At 43.9% G+C, this 22302-nt stretch overlaps 1 protein-coding gene across 3 annotated transcripts in view; it reads right to left on the bottom strand.

Moving 5' to 3' along the window:
- Nucleotides 1-22302, bottom strand: part of PPARA (peroxisome proliferator activated receptor alpha) — a 54140-nt gene that overhangs the window by 18989 nt on the left and 12849 nt on the right. For all 3 annotated transcript variants that reach the window (XM_058190664.1, XM_058190667.1, XM_058190665.1), the window contains exons 3-5: nucleotides 11490-11729; nucleotides 6560-6720; nucleotides 3101-3239 (exon numbers count right to left, since the gene is read on the bottom strand). In XM_058190664.1, coding sequence (XP_058046647.1) covers nucleotides 3101-3239; nucleotides 6560-6720; nucleotides 11490-11595 — 406 coding nt within the window. In that variant the 5' untranslated portion in view covers nucleotides 11596-11729. The remainder of the gene's footprint in view (nucleotides 1-3100; nucleotides 3240-6559; nucleotides 6721-11489; nucleotides 11730-22302) is intronic.

Genomic DNA, 22302 nt, shown 5'->3' on the forward strand with positions numbered 1-22302 from the left:
TAATATATTTTCAGAAATGTAAATTGTCACTGGGAATTTTATGAAAACCTAATAAAAATGTTTTTAAATAATGCTATGATTTTTTTTTTCCAAAAGTCAATTAAATTAAAAAAAAAGGAAAGTGCTTCAGTATCGGACAAAACCCCTACCACCCACCATGAAAGCTGGAACGCCCACTAGTGGGCGGTAGGGACCAGGTTGACTACCACTGCTCTAATCCTACAGGAAGTAGCTCTCGGTGAATGGAGAAGCCAATTCTGTTGGAACAGGCAAACCAAAGTGGCATAGGCACTAGGTACCACCAGCACTACACACATTTTCAAGGCCTGTCGTTGCACGTTCTTGGGCCTGCTGGATGCAGTTCTGCGATCCAAGCTGCAACGACACAGAAGGAGGGATCTCACGTTTTTTCGCAGCTCTATGGCTCCAAAGTTTTGGTGAAACGAAGCTTGAGAATTTCACCAAAGTGGTCCGAGATTCTTTATCATGTGGGAAAGTATTCGGTAATCAGAGATTGGAAAAGAGATTCTCTTTCACAGCGGTTTTATATTTAGACATCTTAAATGCCATGTCTCCCATTTCTAAACTTGTTACCTGCTTCTCCCTCCCTCTCTCTCTTTCTCTAGGTATGACAGGGGAAGATCTGTGAAGAAATAACTAAATATATTTCTTTGGTATTTATGGAGGTGGGGGGGGGGAAGGCTGGCATAACATTAAAGTTCCAAAATCCTGCATCAAAACTAAAGTATGGTTACTGATGCTTGAAAGCTGATCTATAATGCTTTCAGCCTGAAACCTTTATCAATGGAACAGATGCACCGGTATTACATTGTGCCAGGAATTCCTTAGGAAGGATTTGTTATTCTTGTCTGACACCTCCGGTACAAAGAAACTCTTAAGACAAAAGATGCGGCTGCTTATGATTTAGGATTAAGGTAGCTTACTGTTCCGCAAACCATGAGCAAATGTTAAACTAATCCTGCAAGCCTTGAGAGATTTACACCGTAGCCTCTGTTGGATCTGCAGTGTGAGATGGCAGAGGAAATAGAAGAGAACAGAATAGAGTTCTTTATTAGCCAAGTGAGATTGGACACGCACAAGGAATTTGTCTCTGGTGCACAGGCTCTCAGTGTACGTACAAGCAACATGTGATAAATCTTGATCATAATCACAAAATGCAATCATCGTAAATCATAAGATGCAACACTCAGTGATAGGCACAGGATACTAATACTGTAGGATACTAAATAAGCAAACAACATAAATCATAATAGGATACTAAATAAAGGCAAAACATAAATCATTGGAAGGGGAAAAAAAGAAGTTAAGATGGACAATGAATCAAGCAATACTGAAAAAAAAGGAATTTATACAATTTATGGAAAGAGAACTAGACTTTTTCTTCAAAGAGAACAGAAAAGAAGAAATTTCATTACAGAATGTATGAGATACATCAGACATACATCAACTGTAACATGTGGGAAAGAGAAACAAAAAAAGGAAACAAGCTCAAAAGGAATTAGAAGAGTAGTATAGGAGGTTAGAGATGGAATTACAAAAAGACTCACAAAAAAGAATATAAAAAATCAAATGGATTATAAAGAACTAGCAGAAAAAATTAAAGGCTCTAAACAAAACTTCTTTGAAAACGCAAATAAACCAGGAAGATGGTTGGCACATAGACTGAAAAAGGAACATAAATCATGAAACACAAATAACAAAGTTATAGTCATAAGAAGCTAAGGAAATAGGTGGCAGGAAAGATGAAAAGATGAGAAGGGTAATAGGTAATACAGCCCTATTAGGTGGTTTGACATCCTAGCCATAGACACTATTGTGGGAATTAGTTGTTTAGAAGAATGATAGCATGGTGTGTGTGTGTGTGTGTGAGAGAGAGAGAGAGACTGTCTTTGTGTCTGGTTGTTTTGGTGTGCAATGCCCTATAGCATCATCTTGAGGGAAGAAGTTTATGTCCAGGATTTGAGGGGTCTGTAGATACTTTCCCAGCCCTCTTTTTGACTCGTGCAGTATACAGGTTCTCAGTGGAAGTCAAGCTGGTTGCAATTATTTTTTCTGCAGTCCTAAGTCTCCGTAGAAGTTCGTGTCTGTCTTGTTCAGTTGCTATGCCAAACCAGACGGTTATAGAGCTAACGAACAATAGACTCAACAATTCCTTTGCAGAACTGTATCAGCATCTCCTTGGGCAGCCTGAGAAACTTATAATAATAATAATAGAGTTGGAAGGGACCTTGGAGGTCTTCTAGTCCAACCCCCTGCCCAGGCAGGAAACCCTACACCATTTCAGATGGCTATCCAACATTTTCTTAAAAACTTCCAGTGTTGGAGCATTCACAACTTCTGGAGGCAAATTGTTCCACTGATTAATTGTTCTAACTGTCAGGAAATTTCTCCTTAGTTCTAAGTTGCTTCTCTCCTTGATTAGTTTCCACCCATTGCTTCTTGTTCTACCCTCAGGTGCTTTGGAGAATAAATTAAATATAACTTAAAATAAACCTAAGGATATATATCCAATTTTTACAGACCACGGCAACCGAGAGACCAAAAATAAGACCTAGGCTGCACCGATTTGTACACAGAAGTATCTCGAGGAAGCGAAAACAGAATGATTAACCCATCTGGTAGGTGTCATCAGATCTTTCCCTCCCTACACTAAAAAGGTGGCTCAAGGCCAGCTGGGATTTAGTTGCTGTTGTTAGGTCATGACACAGCAAAGATTTAATTCCATATCAAGCTTTGCAATTGCTCAATTAAAAAGAAGAAAAAGCATCTACCTGACCTTTGGACTTTCAGTATAGTATGTTGCTATGTTCAAAGAACATAAATGGAAGGAAAGAGTACTAAACAAAATGCCATTACATATATGTTAATGTATAACATTTGTGCACAGTTACCTATTAACCAAAGGTTGCGAAAATGTTTGTGCAAGGGCATCGTTACATGTGTCGGAGTTCCCTTTACCAGGAACAAATGGCAAAGGAGTCTATGGCAGCATGGATGGATGGATCTGGCCCCTTCCACCTTGCCCCTATGGAGAGAATCCCAGCTGGCCCATACAGAACTGACGGATACCCTTACCTACCATTATGGGACATCCCAACAGAAAGGCACTTCTGAAAACGACAGTATTGGCACTTGTTACGGTTCTTTTTCTGGATTTTGCAGTTGCGATCACATCGGTCGTAAATAAGTTTTAGCCTGATGGTTCGCCTGAAAAAGCCCTAAGGGCAGGAAACAAAATGTGAATACTCGGGAACGGGAACCAATCCATCTTCCCAAGGGAGAATCAATCGGCAGTTTTAAGCACAACCTCTAGTAAGACCACAGCACTACCGGTGTCGTGTCCCACTCCTCCGCTGACGGCCAGGTCAGGGAAATCCGAATCAGGCTTGCCTCTGCAGCTCTGCCCAAAGTCCTAGCAAAGTCCTCAGAGCAGGCAGGAGACCAGTAAGTGACTTTAGCAAGATAAGTTCAACTTTGCCTGACTCAGAGACTGCCAGAAGGCAGATCCTTTATATAGGCCATGGGGTGTGGCTCCATGACTCAGCACTCATTAAGGCCTGCCCCTCCCTTCCTTCTGTTGCCTCCGCCTATCCAGTCTTCTGATGCGAGGGTCACTCCAATCAGCAGCTGTTGGAAATAAACTTTCCTCAGGCTCACATGCTGTGGAGGAGGGGGAGGGGTCTAGCTGCTCCGTTTGCCTGGGCATGGAGCCAGGGCTGGGGCCGGGGGATGCTCCCTCCTCTGCAGCCTGCTTGGGCATGGAGCCAGGGCTGGGACCGGGAGGTGCCCCCTCCTCTTCAGCTTGTCTGGGCATGGAGCCAGGACTGGGGCCGGGAGGCATACATTCCTCCGTGTTCCGGAGCAGATAAGAAGGCCCTGGCTGCTGTGAGAGCGGACAAGACACAACAACCGGGAAGTAGATACAGCTAAGCCGAAAGTTTTGCTTTTGATAGACAGACAGAATAAAAGACAACTAAAAGTAAAGCGGAATGTAACAGAATGACAGCTGGAAGGGGCCTTGGAGGTCTTCTAGTCCAGGGGTCTCCAACGTTGTCAACTTTAAGACTTGTGGACTTCAACTCCCTGAATTCCTCAGCCAGCTTTGGTGGCTGAGGGATTCTGGGAGTTGAAGTCCACAAGTCTTAAAAGTTGACAAGGCTGGAGACCCTTGTTCTAGTCCAACCCCCTGCTCAGGCAGGAAACTCTAGACCTCCAAGGTCCCTTCCAACTGTCATTCTGTTATATTTCAGACAAATGGTTGTCCAATATCTTCTTAAAAATCTCCAGTGATGGAGCACCCACAACTTCTGAAAGCAAGCCCTTCCCATAGGTCGACTGTTTGGTCGGGAAATTTCTCCTTAGTTCTAAATTGCTTCTCTCCTTGATTAGTTTCCACCCATTGCTTCTTGTCCTACGGTCAGGTGCTTTCGAGAATAGCTCAACTCCCTCTTCTTTGTGGCAGCCCCTGAGATATCGGAATACTGCTATCCTATCACCCCTAGTCCTTCTTTTCATTAAACCAGACATACCCAATTCCTGCAACGGTTCTTCGTATGTTTTATCCTTCAGCCCCCTAATAGACATGGTTGTTCTTCTCTAGAGTCTCAATATCTTTTTTTTTTCATATTGTGATGACCAGTTTACATTAAAGTAATATCCCATTGTCGTGGAAAATGCTAAAATCATACAAGAACAATAATAATTTTTGGGGGAGTATTCCACCTCAAGGTAGTCTTCAATGTACAACTATTCATTTAGTGACCATTCAAAGTTACAACACCATTGAAAAGAGTGACTTACGATTGGCCATCAAATTTACAACCGTCGTAGCATCCACATGGTCATGTGATCAAAATGTGGTTGCTTGGCAACCGAGCATGGATTTAGGCATTATAGGGCCATATGATTGCCATTTGCAACCGTCCCAGCCAGGTATTACAAACAAATGGGGGGGAGTACGATTTGCTTAATGACCATGTGATTCACCCTGGCAGAAAAGATTGTAAAATCAGACACGACTCATTGAACAACCTCCTTGCTTAGCAATGGACATTCTGGTCCTGATTGTGGTCGTAAATTGAGGACTTGCCTATGCAGTGAACTCCTTCAGAACTGAATGAGCAGAATATGTCAAAGGCATCTTTTTTTACTTGGTAAAAACTCTGGCTTTTCAAGAGGCCCCGTTCTTAATCTAATGAACGTTTTTCTACATTATCGATAGATCCAAAAATCAACATTTTTCAGGACCTTAATCTGCCTCCAGCTTTTCCAGACGTAGTTTCAAAGGTCACAAATCCAGTCACATGGGGGCACCTATTTGTAAACAGTTAAACCCCTCCTTTCCAACATGCCTGCTACATTCCTGGAAAATGCAGATACTGTTGGACATGGTTAAGAAATAGGGATTGTTCTACCTGGAAAGGAAAATGGCCTGAGGTCCCTTAAACCTTTTTGATAGCTGCGTGTACACAAAACAACTTCTATTCTCCACAAAGTATGCTCTACACAGTGAGGGGGAAATCTCGTTTGTATTCTTTCTCCATAGAGCTAACAACTGCTCCAGTGGTGAAATGTAAAATTTGTTACTACTGGTTCTGTGGGCATGGCTTGATGGGGTGGGGGGATAATGTGACTGGGTGGGTGTGGCCAACTTTTTTTTTTTTACTTTTAAAAGCATTTTTTCTACAACCTCTTCAGCCGAAGTGGTTGTAAAAAAATGCTCTTAAAAGGCTCTAACAATCCCATCTGAGTTGCCTGATCTTCAGAGGCTTTTCTTTTCTTTTAAAAGCATTTTTTTTTGCCTTTAAAAGAAAAAAAGCCTCTGACGATCAGGCAACTCAGCTGGGATCGTCAGAGGAGCCTTTTAAAAGCATTTTTTCTACAACCTCTTCAGCCGAAGTGGTTGTAAAAAAATGCTCTTAGAAGGCTCTAACAATCATCAGAGGCTTTTTTTTTTTTACTTATAAAAGCATTTTTTCGGCCGAAGAAAAAATGCTTTTGAAAGTAAAAAAAAACCAAAACTCTGATGATCGCGCGGCTCAGCTGGGCATGGGCGGCAGGGATTTTTGCTACCGGTTCTCCGAACCACCCGCCGCCATCGCTACCGGATGGGCCTCTGGTGGCTCAGCAGACTAAGTCTGTCTGTTATTAACACAGCTGCTTGCAATTACTGCAAGTTCAAGTCCCACCAGGCCCAAGGTTGACTCAGCCTTCCATCCTTTATAAGGTAGGTAAAATGAGGACCCAGATTGTTGGGGGCAATAAAGTTGACTTTGTATATAATATACAAATGGATGAAGACTATTGCTTAACACAGTGTAAGCCGCCCTGAGTCTTCGGAGAAGGGCGGGATATAAATTCAAATAAAAAAAAAATCTGGTCCGAACCAGGAGATCCGATCCGAACCGGGAGCATTTCACCCCTGAGTTGCTCTCTTATGCTATTATCCAAGCTCCCTATAATGTTTAGTGCCATTGTAAAAAAAGAAACCAAAAACCAAAACAACAACCAAGTTAAACCCTATAGCTGGTCGATGTACCTTACAACCTTCACAAGCATGGACTCCATAGTGATAGCCTGATGCTTTATCTCCACAGATTCTACATTCAATGTTTAAGGCCACATTGGGGAGCTCATCTTTGCTGTTTGGAAGAGTGGCGAGATTCACGGATGAAGGGCTTGATGCTGGTGAGAAAGAATCTGCAAAGGGAAGACAGAGGGACCGTCAGCTTTTGTAATCCCCGTCCACTTTCCTGGAAGGAAGATTATTATCTGAGTCATTCTAGCCAATCAGGGGTGGAGAACTGTGGCCCTTTTATGACTTGTGGACTTCAAACTCCCAGAATTCCTGAGCCAGCAAGGGATTCTGGGAGTTGAAGTCCACAAGTCATAAAAGGACCATATATTCCCCACCTCGGCTCTAGATGCTCCATCAGAAATGGAGGAACCCCAAAGCTTACAGACACCCCCATATTATCTCAGAAAAAGTCTCCGGAGGAAGGGAAGGTTTTTAAAACCCATTCGTTGCCTGGGAACATTGGGGACTTGTAGGAAGAACAGAAAAGGCTTAGGGCCTGGGTACTTACGGGACTGCCTACTGTTACCCCATGTCTCCCACCGACCCGTACGCTCACACAGAGAGGGACTTTTCAGGGTGCCGTCCGCCAAACAATGTCGGCTGGCGGCCCCCAGGGGAAGATCCTTCTCTGTGGGGGCTCCTACCCTCTGGAACAAACTTCCCCCTGGTTTGCGCCAAATACCTGATCTTCGGACCTTTCGCCGCGAGTTGAAAACGTATTTATTTACTCGCGCGGGGCTGGCCTAAGTTTTTTGTTAAATTTTTAAATTTCTAAATTTTAGATGAATTTTAATGGGTTTTTTGTTTTTTAAATGTTTTATAATTCCGGCCAATTGTATAATAAGTTTTTTAATTTGTTCTTAATTGTATATTGTTACTGTTTTATTTTTGGCTGTAAACCGCCCTGAGTCCTTCAGGAGAAGGGCGGTATAGAAATCTAATAAATAATAATAATAATAAATAAAAAAGTGGGCAAGAAGGTGTACGAAGGACAGGGAATATTTCATTCTGGCCCATGTTCCATGGTCCCATTGGTTCAACTCTTAGTGCAAACACAGGCAGGTGATTGTAAGAGTGACGTCTACCGAGGAGGCATACAGAAAGCAACGGATCAAAAGTCATGTCTATTGTGGTCCGCCTGAGGAGCTGGCAGCAGAGTCAAACAGTGAGGAGGCTGGGAAAGAACATGGGCCAATCCTGGAGTCTGGGGAAGGTTCGGACGAGGGCTCTGTGTCCGAGGCAGAGATGGAGCCAGGGCCATCTGGAAGTTATGTACAGACTCTGGAGCCTCCAGCGTCGGACATCAGCAAGGCAGAGGAAGAGGGGGAGCCTATTCCCAGTGTGCGCATGTGCAGAGCTGCCAGAAGGCAAGAACAGTTAAAACAAAAGGGACAACTCAGGAGTAAGGCTTGGAGATGATTGGCCCCTCCCATAAGACATAAAGGAGGAGCAAAGGCACATGGGCCTTTGCAGGAAGCAACTGTTGTTTGTGCTGGCCTGTTTCCAGACTGCAGCTCCGTGTTCTGTGTGGCCTTGCCAAGTTAATTGCCAATTAGGTCTTTGGCAGCGTGTCAAGGGAGATAAAGGTGAGTGTTTATCAGCCTTATCCTAAAGAACTGTGGCCAACTTCTGTCGGACTCTTTATGACTGAACAGTGAATGAACTGAACATTCCAGTGAATGAACAGATTGAGAACGAACAGGCTCTGAATGAGCAGAATTCACATCCATTGAAATAAAAAGAGGGGTTTTTTGGGACTTATTGTGTGGTTTTATTGCATCAGGAAGCCTAGATCAGAACAATGTCTAACGTAAGGAGAACCAAGTGTGAGACAACTAGGTTGCTAATCTCTAGAACTGAAGGCCTGAACTGAATTTTCTCGCTTCTCCATATACTTTCTTTCTGGAAACCTTTAGTGGAGGGATGGGCAAAGATTCTCAGGTTGCAGGAAGAAACAGAGCCTCCTAAATCACCAGCAAGTTGCAGAAGGTTTTTTGCAAATGTATTGTAGGGCCAATCCAGGAAATAATCTATGTTTCACCATTTGAAAGAGCTGGGGTGGGGGTGGGGGGACTCATGGGTCTTATCTTCCGGTATTTCCACTTTTTTCTTTTCTTTTTAAGCCAAACATTGTCCCCACTTCCATAATTTGGATATTTTCTCCTCAAATTTTCTGCAGCAGCACCTCAGGTTGCTTCAGGAGCTGCAAAAAGATGGGACTGCCCATTCTTGTTTTAGCATCAAATAGCATCACAAGGGAAACCCAAAGTACTGGAAGAGAATGGGTATCTTTTTATCACTTTCTCAGTCCTGAAAACCAGCCTTCCAGCCCTCCCAAATAAAAGTCTGAATAGCATAAATTGGGAGCCAAAGCAGGAATATTCCCGGGGGCAAGAATTCATCCGGTCCAGGCCTTGCCAAAACAGAGCATCTACTATTGAGGTATCCCTGAAGTATAATGTAAGTCTTCTGCTTCTAAACTTCAATTGAAGGAGATTCACCGCCTTCCCAGACCATGTGCTTCCTATTATGTAGCTCAACGTAATCTCACTCCAAACTAACTATCCGTTAGTTGTTGTCTTACACTCTGGAGTAAATAGCTAGTTAGTTCAAGGTTCAATTTGGAGTTCTGCACGCAGGGCAACATAACGCAGGGCAAAAGTGACTTAGGTTAACAGAAAATACCCTGTTTCCCTGAAAATAAGACATCCCCTGATAATAAGCCCAATCAGGCTTTTGAGCACATGCGCTAAAATAAGCCTCCTCCCAAAATAATAAGACCTCCCCGAAAATAAGGCCAAGAGCTTAGTTCGGGGTTCAAAAAAAAATATAAGACAGGGTCTTATTTTCGGGAAACACAGTATCACTTTTGGATCATTATATACCATCACCACACCACTGTGGAAAACAAGGTTTATATAAAGGAGGTCCTTTTGTTTAATTTGAATTTAATTTCTTTTGAGTTCTTGAAATGACGAGAATGAATTTAAGACACTGCAATGTACCCTTCTGGGATAAAAATGCAGGTTTCTTCCCAATAAGCGTTAGTCTGTATCAATAAAGGAGAATATTTGTAGCTCGGGGTTGAAATGAGGGGTCCTTGGTGCTCTCTGAGCTTGGTTGTCTTCTTGCAGATGTTACATTACCCAACTAGGTAACGTCATCAGTGCATCGTAAGAGCAAACCCCCACTCTCTTCTAGCACTGATGATGTTGGGTTAATAATAGGTCTGCAAGAAAACAACCAAATTCACAGAGCACCAAGGACCCCTCATTCTATATCAGATGCATATTTCTGTAAGAATTGCGCTCTGTTTCAGTATCTGGCCTTTCTTTTCTAACCCTCCTCTCTTCTTCTTCTTCTTCTCTCAAAAAGAAATCCAAACAAAATGAAAAGCATGGATGGGGAACAGCTCATTTGGCGGGAATCTGACTGGGGATCTGAACTTTGAAATGCTACTTACAATCACAAAAATTACTCCACAGCCATTTCCAAGCTTCGTACAATCTTAATTGTAACAAGTGACAGCACATAACATTCCCGTCTGAATTCAGAGCACATACAATCATTTCTAAAAGGATCCAAGCCCCCCCCCCTCACCCCAATCTAGTTTCTGTCTATGCAATTTAGAAAATAAAAGTACCATATTTTTCGGTCTATAAGATGCACTTTTTTTTCTCCCAAAAGGGGCCGAAAATATCTCTGTGTTTTATAGACTGAATATTGCCAAAGCCCCGCCCACCTGCCAGCCATTTTTTGGCCTCCGCATGCCGTTTTGGGGCTTTTTTTTCCAGGCCTTTTTTTTTTACTCATTTTCGAGGCTTTTTTTTGGGACCTGTTTTTGAGGCTTTTTTGGCACGTTTTTGAGGCTTTTTTCAGCCCGTTTTTTCAGAAAAAATGGGCCAAAAAGCCTTAAAAACAGCCTCCCAAACGCCCCCAAAATGGGCCAAAAAAGCCTCAAAAATGGACCCAAAAAAGCCCTGAAAACGGGCCACAAAAAACCTTAAAAACAGCCTGAAAAAAGCCCCAGAAACAGGCTGAAAAAAGACTGGAAAAGGACCAAAAAAAAAAAAAGGGAGGCCAAAAACTTTTCTTTTGTTCTTTTCCTCTTCTAAATTTAGGTGTTGGTGTGTCTTATAGTCCAAAAAATATGGTACTTAAAGCAATCCTCATCTATGCAAAATACAGTCAATATGAAATGATGCCCATCAGTTAACTTCCTTAGGTTATCTTGCTTTTCAGAGAAGCCTATGAAGCATTTAAGTCAAATTTATCTGCACGATGCAAGATAAAATCAAAGGTGGGGGGGGCATGCTCTGCTTAGAGACAATCTGAATTTAAATTTCATCATCTTTTATCTTTTTATTCTCTGATAACAACTGAAAGGTTTTTTACCTTTCAGGGGCTTGGGGCCTGGGTACTTACGGGACCGCCTGCTGTTACTTCATGCCTCCCACCGACCCGTACGCTCACACAGAGAGGGACTTCTCAGGGTGCCGTCCGCCAAGCAATGTCGGCTGGCGGCCCCCAGGGGAAGATCCTTCTCTGTGGGGGCTCCTACTCTTTGGAATGAACTTCCCCCTGGTTTACGCCAAATACCTGACCTTCGGACCTTTCGGCACGAACTGAAAACATATTTGTTTGTTCGCGCGGGGCTTTCTTAATTTGTCTAGATTTTAAATTTAAATTCTATTTAAGTTTTAAATTGGGGTTTTTTAGATTTTTATATATTTTAATTTCTCGGCCAAACTGTATAATAAGTTTTTTAATTTACTTTTAATTGTACATTGTTTATTTTTATCTTGGCTGTACACCGCCCTGAGTCCTTCGGGAGAAGGGCGGTCTAGAAATCTAATAAAATAAATAAATAAATAAATAAATAAATAAATACCTGTATGGACAGATCCGTCTGAGGCGTTTCCCAGCGACTGGAAGTCAGTTAATACTCCAGAGCTTTCCGCGGTTATAGACGGTGAAAGTTCTTTCATGATCTCCATCTCTTGCAAAATTTCTTAAGATAAAGGAAGAGGATCTTGATAGTCCTTGAAGGGAATAAAGGGGCAGAGCTGGCTGTATTCTAAGTCCACCATTTTGATGAGGTCAAGTGTTTCCATTAGCATGAGTCAGATGTCTGAAAGGCAAACAGGCGTTTTTTGCAAGGCAAACCCAAGCCATTCATTTGTGATATTTGTATATCATCTGTGATACTGCCGTTTGTTTGAGGAGGGGTAATCCTCTCTAGAGGGACGTGGTGGCTCAGTGGCTAAGACGAATCCCTAGTGCTGCCGCGTAATGGGGTGAGCTCCTGCGAATTGTCCCAGCTTCTGCCAACCTAGCAGTTCGAAAGCACGTAAAAAATGCAAGTAGAAAAATAGGGACCACCTTTGGTGGGAAGGTAATGGTGCTCTGTGAGCCTTTGGTGTTGAGTCATGCCGGCCATATGACCACGGAGGCGTCTTCGGACAGCGCTGGCTCTTCGGCTTTGAAACGGAGATGAGCAGCACCCCCTAGAGCCGGGAATGAATAGCACATATGTGCAAGGGGAACCTTTACCTTTAACCCTCTCTACTCCTTGTCCGTAAGAATTTTGGCCACATCTATTTGTATAGGGGCCCTCTATGTTTTGGAGGCAACGAAATTCCAGCAATGGCTTGAGGAGGAAACCATCACCACGAGACAAAGGTCACATCCAAAAATTCATGTGCAATATACAAATGCCCCTTCTGGTGGCTGGAAACCTGGGTCATGTGCCATCTCAGACTCTTACTTCTGATGGCTCAAATGTGAACATGAAACTGAAATAAAACTTGCCATTTCTATCTACCATTTCCTGAAACTCAACGATTCTCATTGAATGGTGATGGGAGAGGTTGAGATTGGAGCTTGTGGGTTGCATTGCTCAATGGATTGTTGTGGACTATCCAAGGTTGCACTTCAAAACGTGAGCAGCCATAGGAGTCTTTCCCAAACAAATACATGATTTTCTTTATTTTCTCTTCAAGATGTAATTCACTTCTATTGGCCAGTCGCAGGATTTGGCCAGGACATCTTTAAAACAATGCCTCACAGAGATTTCAGTCTACACCAGTGGTAAAATGTAAAAAATTTTACTACCAGTTCTGTGGACATGGCTTGGTGTGGGCGGGTGTTATGTGACTGGGTAGGCGTGGCCAACTTTTTTTTTTTACTTTTAAAAGCATTTTTTCTACAACCTCTTCAGCCGAAGAGGTGGTAGAAAAAATGCTTTTAAAAGGCTCTGACGATCCCAGCTGAGCCGCATGATTATCAGAGGCTTTTTTTTTTACTTTTAAAAGCACTTTTTTGGCCGAAGAAAAAATGCTTTTAAAAGTAAAAAAGAACAACCTCTGAGATCGCACAGCTCAGCTGGGCATGGGAAGGGAAGGAGGGATTTTTGCTACCGGTTCTCCGAACCACCCGCCACCATCGCTACCAGTCCAGTCCAAACCGAGAGCATTTTACCCCTTGTCTACACATCCTCTTTTTAAATGCTCACCCAGGAACGTCACCATTACATCCATGTGTACAATTTTTAGCACATATCCCAACTTTTAGATGGGTTGACTTGAATTCCCAGAAGTCCCTAGTCAGCATGCTGGTTAGGGAATTCTGGGAGCTGAAGGCTACCATTTTGAAGTTGCTGAGGGTGAAAAATGTACACTAATTTAAGAAGGAAGACCCACAACCCAACGGCCAAGAACCCATGAGAAACTCCGCTTTATTGCTGTGTTTTGAACATCTCTTGAGTGATTTGGATCCTAGATTCTCCCTTCCCTGAGGAAAAAATCTGCCAAGCAAGCATTCAGGCCCATGAACAGCACAGACATTCACCATTTCCCGTAATGCGCATCGCTTGAGACATTCCCATCCCTGCTCGGTAAGGGTGGGGCTTCAGAGGGAGACCCGAGGCCCTGTTTAATTTCATCACCGCGATTCTGGAGCTCTACGCCAAGGCGAAGCCAACACAAACATCATTAGCATCAATTAAGACTGGGAGAAGCAACACACATTTGCCGGTGCCCGTTCGGACGCCAAAAGGTATGCAAAGCTTTGGGGAAATTCTAAGCAAGTTGGTATTTCTTCTGTCGAGGGCTTTTCAAGTGCCAAATAGGTGTTTCAACTCCCAAGCAAAGCTTAAGTCATCCACCCTTTACCCTCCCCAAGATGATGCAGCGCCTTCCCCATCGAGATTGGCCCTCCCTGCAGGCCAAACATAAAAAAAGGTCTAATCCCAGCCATGACATAACCAGAAGACCAAGGTATACGTTAATATCCCTTCTGCCTAGCTTATTCTTGCCAAACTACCAGATGGGGCCAATTTTCCTGTCTTCTTTCCTGATTTCCCCACTTTATTTGCCATCTCTGATGTTTAACGGTTGGGTTTGAGGGGATTTAATAAGGCTCTTTCCTTCTCATGGGCATTTCTCCCACCTGGACATATTAAACAGAGCGAACGTCTTTGTTTTACTATTTGAGTTGGCTTTCCCTATGAAGCAGGGTGGGGAACTATGGCCCCTTTAGGACGCGTGGACTTCAGCTCCCAGAATTCCTGAGCCAGCCATGCATGGGTGGCTCAGGAATTCTGGGAGCTGAAGTCCACATGTCCTAAAGGGGCCATAGTTCCCCACCTCTTCTGTAAAGGAATCAAGAAAGTTGTATCACTGAAGCTCAATGAAGAGCATCACCAAAGAGTTACTCTTGCTAATAATATTCACTAGAACAGGACTTTCTGATAACTCATCTCTAGTGGTGCCTGTGTTGGTTTTAAAGAAGTAGTATGTCATTTTAGTCTTCTGTTTTGTTACTACATGTGGTAAGAAAAGCATACTGAACACATATGAAAACTCCTAATCTAATTCATCTTATTTGCTGCTTCGGTCAATTTAGGTTACTTTCTTGGATAAGAAGCAGGGGTGGTATTCACTTACCTTCCCTAAGTAAAGGTAAAGGTTCCCCTCGCACATATGTGCTAGTCGTTCCCGACTCTAGGGGGCAGTGCTCATCTCCATTTCAAAGGCAAAGAGCCAAAGGCAAAGACATCTCCGTGGTCATGTAACCAGCATGACTAAATGCCAAAGGCACACGGAACGCTGTTACCTTCCCTATTGGATCGCAAATGTGAGCGCGCGCACATTCGCACTACCCACGCACGCACCCCGTCCACACATGCGCACGGCCTTCCGCACATACCCTTTGCTCGCTTGTGCACCCTACCACGCATGCCCCCACCTCAAAAATTACCTAAATAGGATGGCATAGAGGCCGTGCGGGGGCCAGGCCCACCCGCGATTTCTACTACCGGTTCAGGTGAACCGGTTCAAATCAGTTGAATACCACCTGTGATAAGAAGGCTTTCTTTAGACTGACATTTTGCAAAATCACCTCTATTACAGGTGAAACCCAAATAATTTTGAAGCTTGGATAGTCTCATTGGGCATCTTTTCCCACACAGGAGGCAAAAGGCAGCCAGATCCAACTTTGGTAAGCATCTGTCTTGAACCCGGTCCCAGCAAGCTCAAGAGGTCTGGGTTCCAAGGGAGCAAATGACTGAAGATTTGCTTTTACAGAGGACTAGTTGTGTCCAAATAAATTTCACTGACTGTATCCTTCAAGCTAAAGTAGGACAAGATCATGGGGTATTGAATTTTCTTTAAGATAATATAAAATAAGGTTAAGAAAACTTATCGCATAGCAGCACAAACATCCCAGAAGTACTGTACTGTAAACTAAGCTAGGAGACGAAGAAATTGCCCTCTGCAGAGAGGAACCCAGTAACGTTCAAAAACAGAAGAAACAGTGAATGTTCTTTGACAAAAGTGTTGCCTACAAAGATTTCCAGCTGTTCTAGAGATAGGCAAAGAGAGTCCTTCATGTATCGGTCTATGAAAGGCTGGCACACAACGTTAAGGAAGAAATGTTCCAATGCCCACCTTGTAAAGAATCTGCTGGAAACACTCCCACCTTCAACCACCAATAACTTTTAACTCAGAAAGGGGGGGATTTTTTTCCTCTTCTTCTGACTTACAAAATGTTGACTCAAGATCTAGAGATAGCTGGCTAGACTCAATCACCACTAGCTGAAGATTAGTTAACATTCCCCTTTTCTTGATAACTTAAACTGGAAAAATCTAATTTGAAAAGGGAAGGGGAAAGGGGGGGAAAAAAACGAGAAAAAAACGATTAATTTTGGAATCCAACCCTCTGTCCAGGTAATCAATCAATCAATCAGAATAAAGCTGGAAGGGACCTTGAAGGTCTTCTAGTCTAACCCCCTGCTCAAGCAGGACACCCTATACTGGATGTCAGCAACCTGCGGCTCTGGAGCTGCATGCGGCTCTTTGGGCCCTCTGCTGTGGCTCCCTGTTGGGTGATCCCACCACTGGCTGGCTCCACCCCTCACCCTCCCCTCCCAGTTACTCCTCGCCTGGCCTGAGAAGGTAAGGGGGACAGCGGGGGATGGAGAAGCAGCGATACAGAGAGATGGGGGAGGGAGGGAGACAGCGGGGAGGGAGGGAGAAGGAGAGGGAGAGGGAGAGGGAGGGGGAGAGGGAGAGAGCGAGAGAGAGATTGAGATCAAAAGGGTTTTGTGTTTTTTAACAACCAATTCTCCGCCCTAATGACCGGCTGGGTAGGCGTGGCTGGGGGAGGGTGTCATGTGACTGGTAGAAGTGAGTGATGCTGAGTTGGCCACACCCACCCAGGTTTTGTGGCTCCCGGTGTTTTCTTTTCTGTGGGAAACAGGTCCAAATGGCTCTTTGAGTGTTTAAGGTTGCAGACCCCTGCCCTGTACCATTTCAGAAAAGCAACTGTCCAGTCTCTTCTTAAAAATTTCCGGTGATGAAGCACCCACAACTTCTAATGGCAAGCTTAATCATTTACCTTAATCATTTTACTCAATTGTTGAGACTGAGCGCCAAGGTCTTGAGTTCTCTTCCCTTAACATTTTAACTTAACATTTCCCTTAACATCTTCCCAAGTGAACTTAATGTATCTGTCCACCGACTTGATGTGTTCGGTGAAGGCTTCCAATTCCTATGTTTTAATTGTGACCCAAGTATCGTCCACAAGTAGTTTATAAAAGAGAAAGTACAGTAGTCTTTGACTTACAAACATTCACATTTGAAGTTACAATGGCACTGAAAAGTGTTGCTTACAACCTGTTCTTAAAATTACAACCTGTCGCAGGAGCCGTGTGGTCAAGTGATTGCAATTTGGGTGCTTGACAACAGGTTCTCCTATATGACCCGTTACAATGTCCTGCAGTCGGTTGCTTGATCACAGTTTCCAGCTTCCTCAGCCAGTTTCCGACAAGCAAAATCAATAGGGAAAGATGGGTTCACTTAACCAATGTGATTCGCTTAACAAATACTGCCATAGAAAAAAAAAAGATTGTGAAAATTGGATCCGGTCACATGATAGCTTGCTTAGCAACCGCACTGATTAGCGACCAAAATCCCAATCTCAATTGTGATTTAAGTCAAGGACCACCTGTAAAAAAGAAGACGGTGAAGGGAAGCAAGTAAGCGCGTAAGCAAAGCAATTACTATAAAAATATCTACCCTTGCCAAACTGAGCCTTTTGCACCAGTTAATAATAGATGAGGAGGGGCTCAGTTTTGCCCCTTTTCAGTTGGATCATAAGATGATCATGAGTGATGGTTATAAAGCAACTGATGACAGGCAGACCTTCAAACACAAAGCCTGCCCACAGCAAAGGGCAATCGGTGTGAGAAGGAAGCGAAGGGAGAACCTGCCAGGATTTAGCTAATCCCCTCCCTGTCGGCCTGTCTTGTATATTTGAAGAGGCCAGAGTATGACCCACGAGTACATGGAACTGCTATTCTAGTTTTGGAAAGTCAGGTATGTCAGACTGAGATCCTGTGACATGCAGCCTTCATGCCGGCCAGAAAATTTAACAGCCATTTATTTCTCCCATTTCAAAAACCAGCAAACAATACTTGAAATCCTGGCAGGATAACTGAAGTAGACAGAACAATTCCAGATTAATTAACAAACCTAACTTTAAAACGCACAGGGCAGTTATGTTCTTCTAAGTCACGCCAGACGGCACCACCTTAGCTGACCTTGGGAGGAGGGGGGGGGGGAAATTAAGCAAAGTCAAAATTAGTTCTTGGTTGAGTGGGAGGCATCCCTGAAGTTAAGAGCTAGATTGGCAGATCAAAAAACAACAACTCAGAACCATGTTAGAAAAAAAAAAAAAGGGCAAATACTTTCTTTCTGCAATGTTGCTGAGAAAACTAGATGGGCTCCAAGACCATGAAGTCACTGGGAGCTGAGCTAAGCATAAAGTAGTTTTTGACTTTTATGTCCTGCTATACGCATGTATGCAATTGCGGTAGAGCCGTGATGGCGAACCTATAGCATGCATGCTACAGGTGGAAGGCAGAGCCCTTTCTGCGGGCATGCAAGGCGCCACCGCAGCACAGCTCCTCCATGCATGAGTGTGCACCTCCCGCCGGCCAGATGATTTTTGGGTTTCTGCCACGCATGCATAGGAAGGGGGCATGCGGGAGATGCACACACACGTGTGGGGGGGAGGGGTGAAACCCAGCAGGTTCTGGAGAACCGGTAGCAGAAATTTTGAGTAGTTCAGAGAACCGGCAAATACTATCTCTGACTGGCCCCAGGGTAGGGTGGGAATGGAGATTTTGCAGTATCCTTCTCCCAGGAAGGGAGGGAATAGAGATTTTGCAGTATCCTTCTCCTGGAGTGAGGTGGGAATGCAGATTTTGCAATATCCTTCCCCCAGGAAGGGAGGGAATGGAGATTTTGCAGTATCCTTCTCCTGGAGTGGGGTGGGAATGGAGATTTTGCAATATCCTTCTCCCAGGAAGGGAGGGAATGGAGATTTTGCAGTATCCTTCTCCTGGAGTGGGGTGGGAATGGAGATTTTGCAATATCCTTCCCCTGCCATGCCCACTAAGCCACGCCCACAGAACCGGTAGGGAAAAAATTTGGATTTCACCCCTGGGTGGGTGGGGGGTGTCATGCACACATGCCCGGGGGGCGGTGTGTGTGTGTGTGGCATGGGCCCCCTGTGGCCCGTTTTTGCTCCCAGAAAGCTGCAGGGAGGCCTACTAGGCCCAAAACACGGCACGGGGGGAGGAGGAGGAGGTCACACACGCATTGCATTATGGGTGAGGGCGCACACACGCGCTTTCAACACACGACGACAAAAAGGTTAGCCATGACTGCAGTAGAGATTGCAATACTTGCTATCCCCAATGGCGTCGTTATTTGAGAAATGTGACTTTGTCAGAACAGCCCATGCATTGCCAATGCTACACATGCGATGTCCTTTCTGAACATTCATTATCCAGAGAGCCTTATTATTATCCTCCTGTTGCTTCAAAGCTCTTCCCCCCACCTCCAAGTTTCTGCGTATGCCAAAGATTCCTGTTAATCAATGCAGCTGAACTCTTGGGAAAGAACTTCTACCAACTACTGTTATTTTTAATCCCACTTTATTATTTATTCATTAATATTCATTAATACTATCTTATTATTAGTTATTTATTTTTATAACTCAAGGCAGCGAACCTACCCCTCCTTCCTCCTTTTTCCCCTCACAACAACCCCCCCACCCTGTGCGATGGGTTGGACTGAGACTGGCCCAAAGTTACCCAGCTGGCTTTCACGGCTAAGGCAGGACTAGAATTCACAGCCGCCTGGTTTCTGGCCTGTTGCCTTCACCGCTACATCAAACTGGCTCTCACGGATACTCAGTAACAGAGTTGGAAGGGACCTTGAAGCCATTTGTCTGAAATGGTGGAGAGTTTCCTGCCTGGGCAGGTGGTTGGACTAGAAGACCTCCAAGGTCCCTTCCAACTCTGTTATTATGTTATGTTAACCCCCTGTTCACGCAGGAGACCCCTCCCAAACCAATTAAGCCTCATTCATTAGCAAAGGAACTCAACTCAGTAGAAATGCCCATGAAAGTAATTTTCATTTACTGAGTTAAGAGGAGTCCAGTGAGATTTCACGACAATCATCAGAACAATACAGTTGTTACTGCTCCAAGTCTCCTCGGTTCCAGTACCGAATGAAACCAGAGTATAAAACTGTTCCTGACCCATCTGGGAGGGGAGACAAATATTTACATTTTTTTTAAAAAAAAAATGTATTGTATTCTGACAAGACAAATAGGACCGGCATTTTGGGGAGAAGGGAGCAACAATTAATCGTTTGGAGTTGCTATAATTTTATCGAAATATCTGTGGGGAAAAGCTGTCCATCTGTCAAAAGGGGGAAAGGACGCTGCAAAATGATTGGGACCAGTCTTTCTGCAGCCGTGGAAAGCCTCGTTTTAATTTTCCCAGAAATGATTCTCGGGTTCACTCGGGAATTGGGGAATAAATGCGGATGAGAAAACACAAGTTAGAAGTCGAGCAGAAGTTTTGCCAGGACTAAGAGAACAATTGGGCCGTGGGTGGCTCAGGCTGTAAGATAGCCTGTTATTAAACACAGCTGCTTGCAATTACTGCAGGCTCGAGTCCCACCAGGCCCAAGGTTGACTCAGCCTTCCATCCTTTATAAGGTAGGTAAAATGAGGACCCAGATTGTTGAGGGGGCAATAAGTTGACTTTGTATATAAATATACAAATAGGATGAAACTATTGCCTTACACAATGTAAACCGCCCTGAGTCTTCGGAGAAGGGCGGGATATAAATGTAAATAAAAAAAAAATTGTACATCGCTTATAAGGGCCACAGCTCCAGGAAAGGAAAGAGGCAAAGAGGTTAATTAGCTGTGAAGCGTTTTAAGAAAGCCAGTTTTGGTGTAGCCACGGTTAAGCTGCTGGCCTAGAAACCAGAAGGCTGAAAGTTCAAGTCCTGCCTTCGCTGAATGCTGGCTGGATGACTTCGGGCCTCTCTCAGTCCAACCCACCTCATATGGTTGCTGGTGATGGGGAAGATGGGAAGAGGAAGAAGAGAATAAATCAATAAATCTGATGTAGCATTTTTAAAGTCTTCAAATAGATAGAGCTATTTGGATCGATTGATAGGTTTCCTACCTTCCTTTCCTTCCTCCCTCCTTCCTTCCTTCTTTTCCTTCCTCTTTCCTCCCTCCCTCTCTCCTTCCTTTCCTTCCTCATGCAGCTTATCATTTTCCAAAGCTTAAAACTAGTTTCCTCCCCCCCCCCGAAATGCAGATATAGATACCGTGAATACTGCTGCTGGCAGAAGGAGAAAGGCGAGTGATGTTTAATTCTAGCTTGCGACTCAAGTAGAATTGAGGAAGTGTTTTAGTAGAACATGCCGTTAACAAATGAGGTATGCTTCAACAAATCATTTTAATTCAGTGTTTCTTCAAATTACTTACTGTGAGCTTAATCCCTTAAAGCCCTCAAATTTGATGAAAAGGAGCCAAAGTTAGTGCTTCCCCTCCACAATCAAGCCTGGCATAAATGAATTGTGAGAGGGCTACTCCTTTTAGTGTAGCCTATGAATAATAGTCACCATTTAGCACACTTTTAACCCAGCACTTGAGTCATTATGGCTAAGAGCCGTGGTGGCGCAGTGGTTAGAGTGCAGTACTGCAGGCTGCTACTGCTGCCTGCCGGCTGCTTGCAATTTGGCAGTTCGAATCTCACCAGGCTCAAGGTTGACTCAGCCTTCCGTCCTTCCGAGGTCGATAAAAATGAGGACCCAGATTATTGGGGGCAGGAGGCTGACTCTGTAAACTGCTTAGAGACGGCTGAGCAGCACTGTGAAGTGGTATATAAGTCTAAATGCTATTGTTATTATTTCCTATCCTCCCACCAACTCCAAAACATGGATATAGAGGCAATGCTGGAAAATAAGCCAGAACACTGTCTTAAACATCAAGTAAGGTTACAGTGACAGTTTATTCCTAACACAAATGAATGTTTTAGGAACGCATATACTTTTCTCTGCCAAAAAACAAAGCATTATCCACACAGACATGTCAGAAGGCACATGTGCTATACAAGATTAGCCATGGTTTGCTGATAAAGCTGTAATATCACACTAAACCAGAAATGTAGGTTTGAAAGCCCAGTTATTGGTTTCTCACAATGCAATAATCCCAAATCAAAGAAAGTACATTATATATAACCAGCCTATATCCAAGAAGAGGTAACAAGCTTTCCTCACCATTTACTGAAAAGGCACATCGGATATTTTTACTAAACTCTATTCAAACTGCAAGCCAGGAAGACCCGTGACACCCTGGACAGTTGTTTTCCAGCCATCTAATCTTAGGTTCCAATAAGGGGGATGGCCGGGCTGCCCTTGGACAAGTAGTTAAATATTCACTTTTCATTTAGGACTTTTGACCATTGGACCAAAACACCAACTAACAACAGAGATTCCAAGATGGCATCTGGGATGAAACGGATGAGCCTTATCACTTCCATGCTACGTTTGATTTCTGGAAATACGTTGGCATAACTGATCTTAAAAGCCTGTTTTTCTTTCTCAGAATTGTTTCAATTCTTTTTCTAGATAGACAAGCCTCTTCTCAAGGACAGAGGTCTCCAACCTGGGTAACACAGGTCGCCACTACCGGTTCACTTGAACCTGTCTGAACCGGCTGAATGCCATCACTGAACCTGGTGCCCTGTAGGGACTTCAGCTTCCACAATTCCCAGGCGTTGTCCATGTCCAGGCTAATTCAAACTCTTTATCTCCGCTTATGAAAGT

The sequence above is a fragment of the Ahaetulla prasina genome, chromosome 7, assembly GCF_028640845.1.
Source record: "Ahaetulla prasina isolate Xishuangbanna chromosome 7, ASM2864084v1, whole genome shotgun sequence".
In the NCBI taxonomy this organism is placed as follows: Eukaryota; Metazoa; Chordata; class Lepidosauria; order Squamata; family Colubridae; genus Ahaetulla; species Ahaetulla prasina.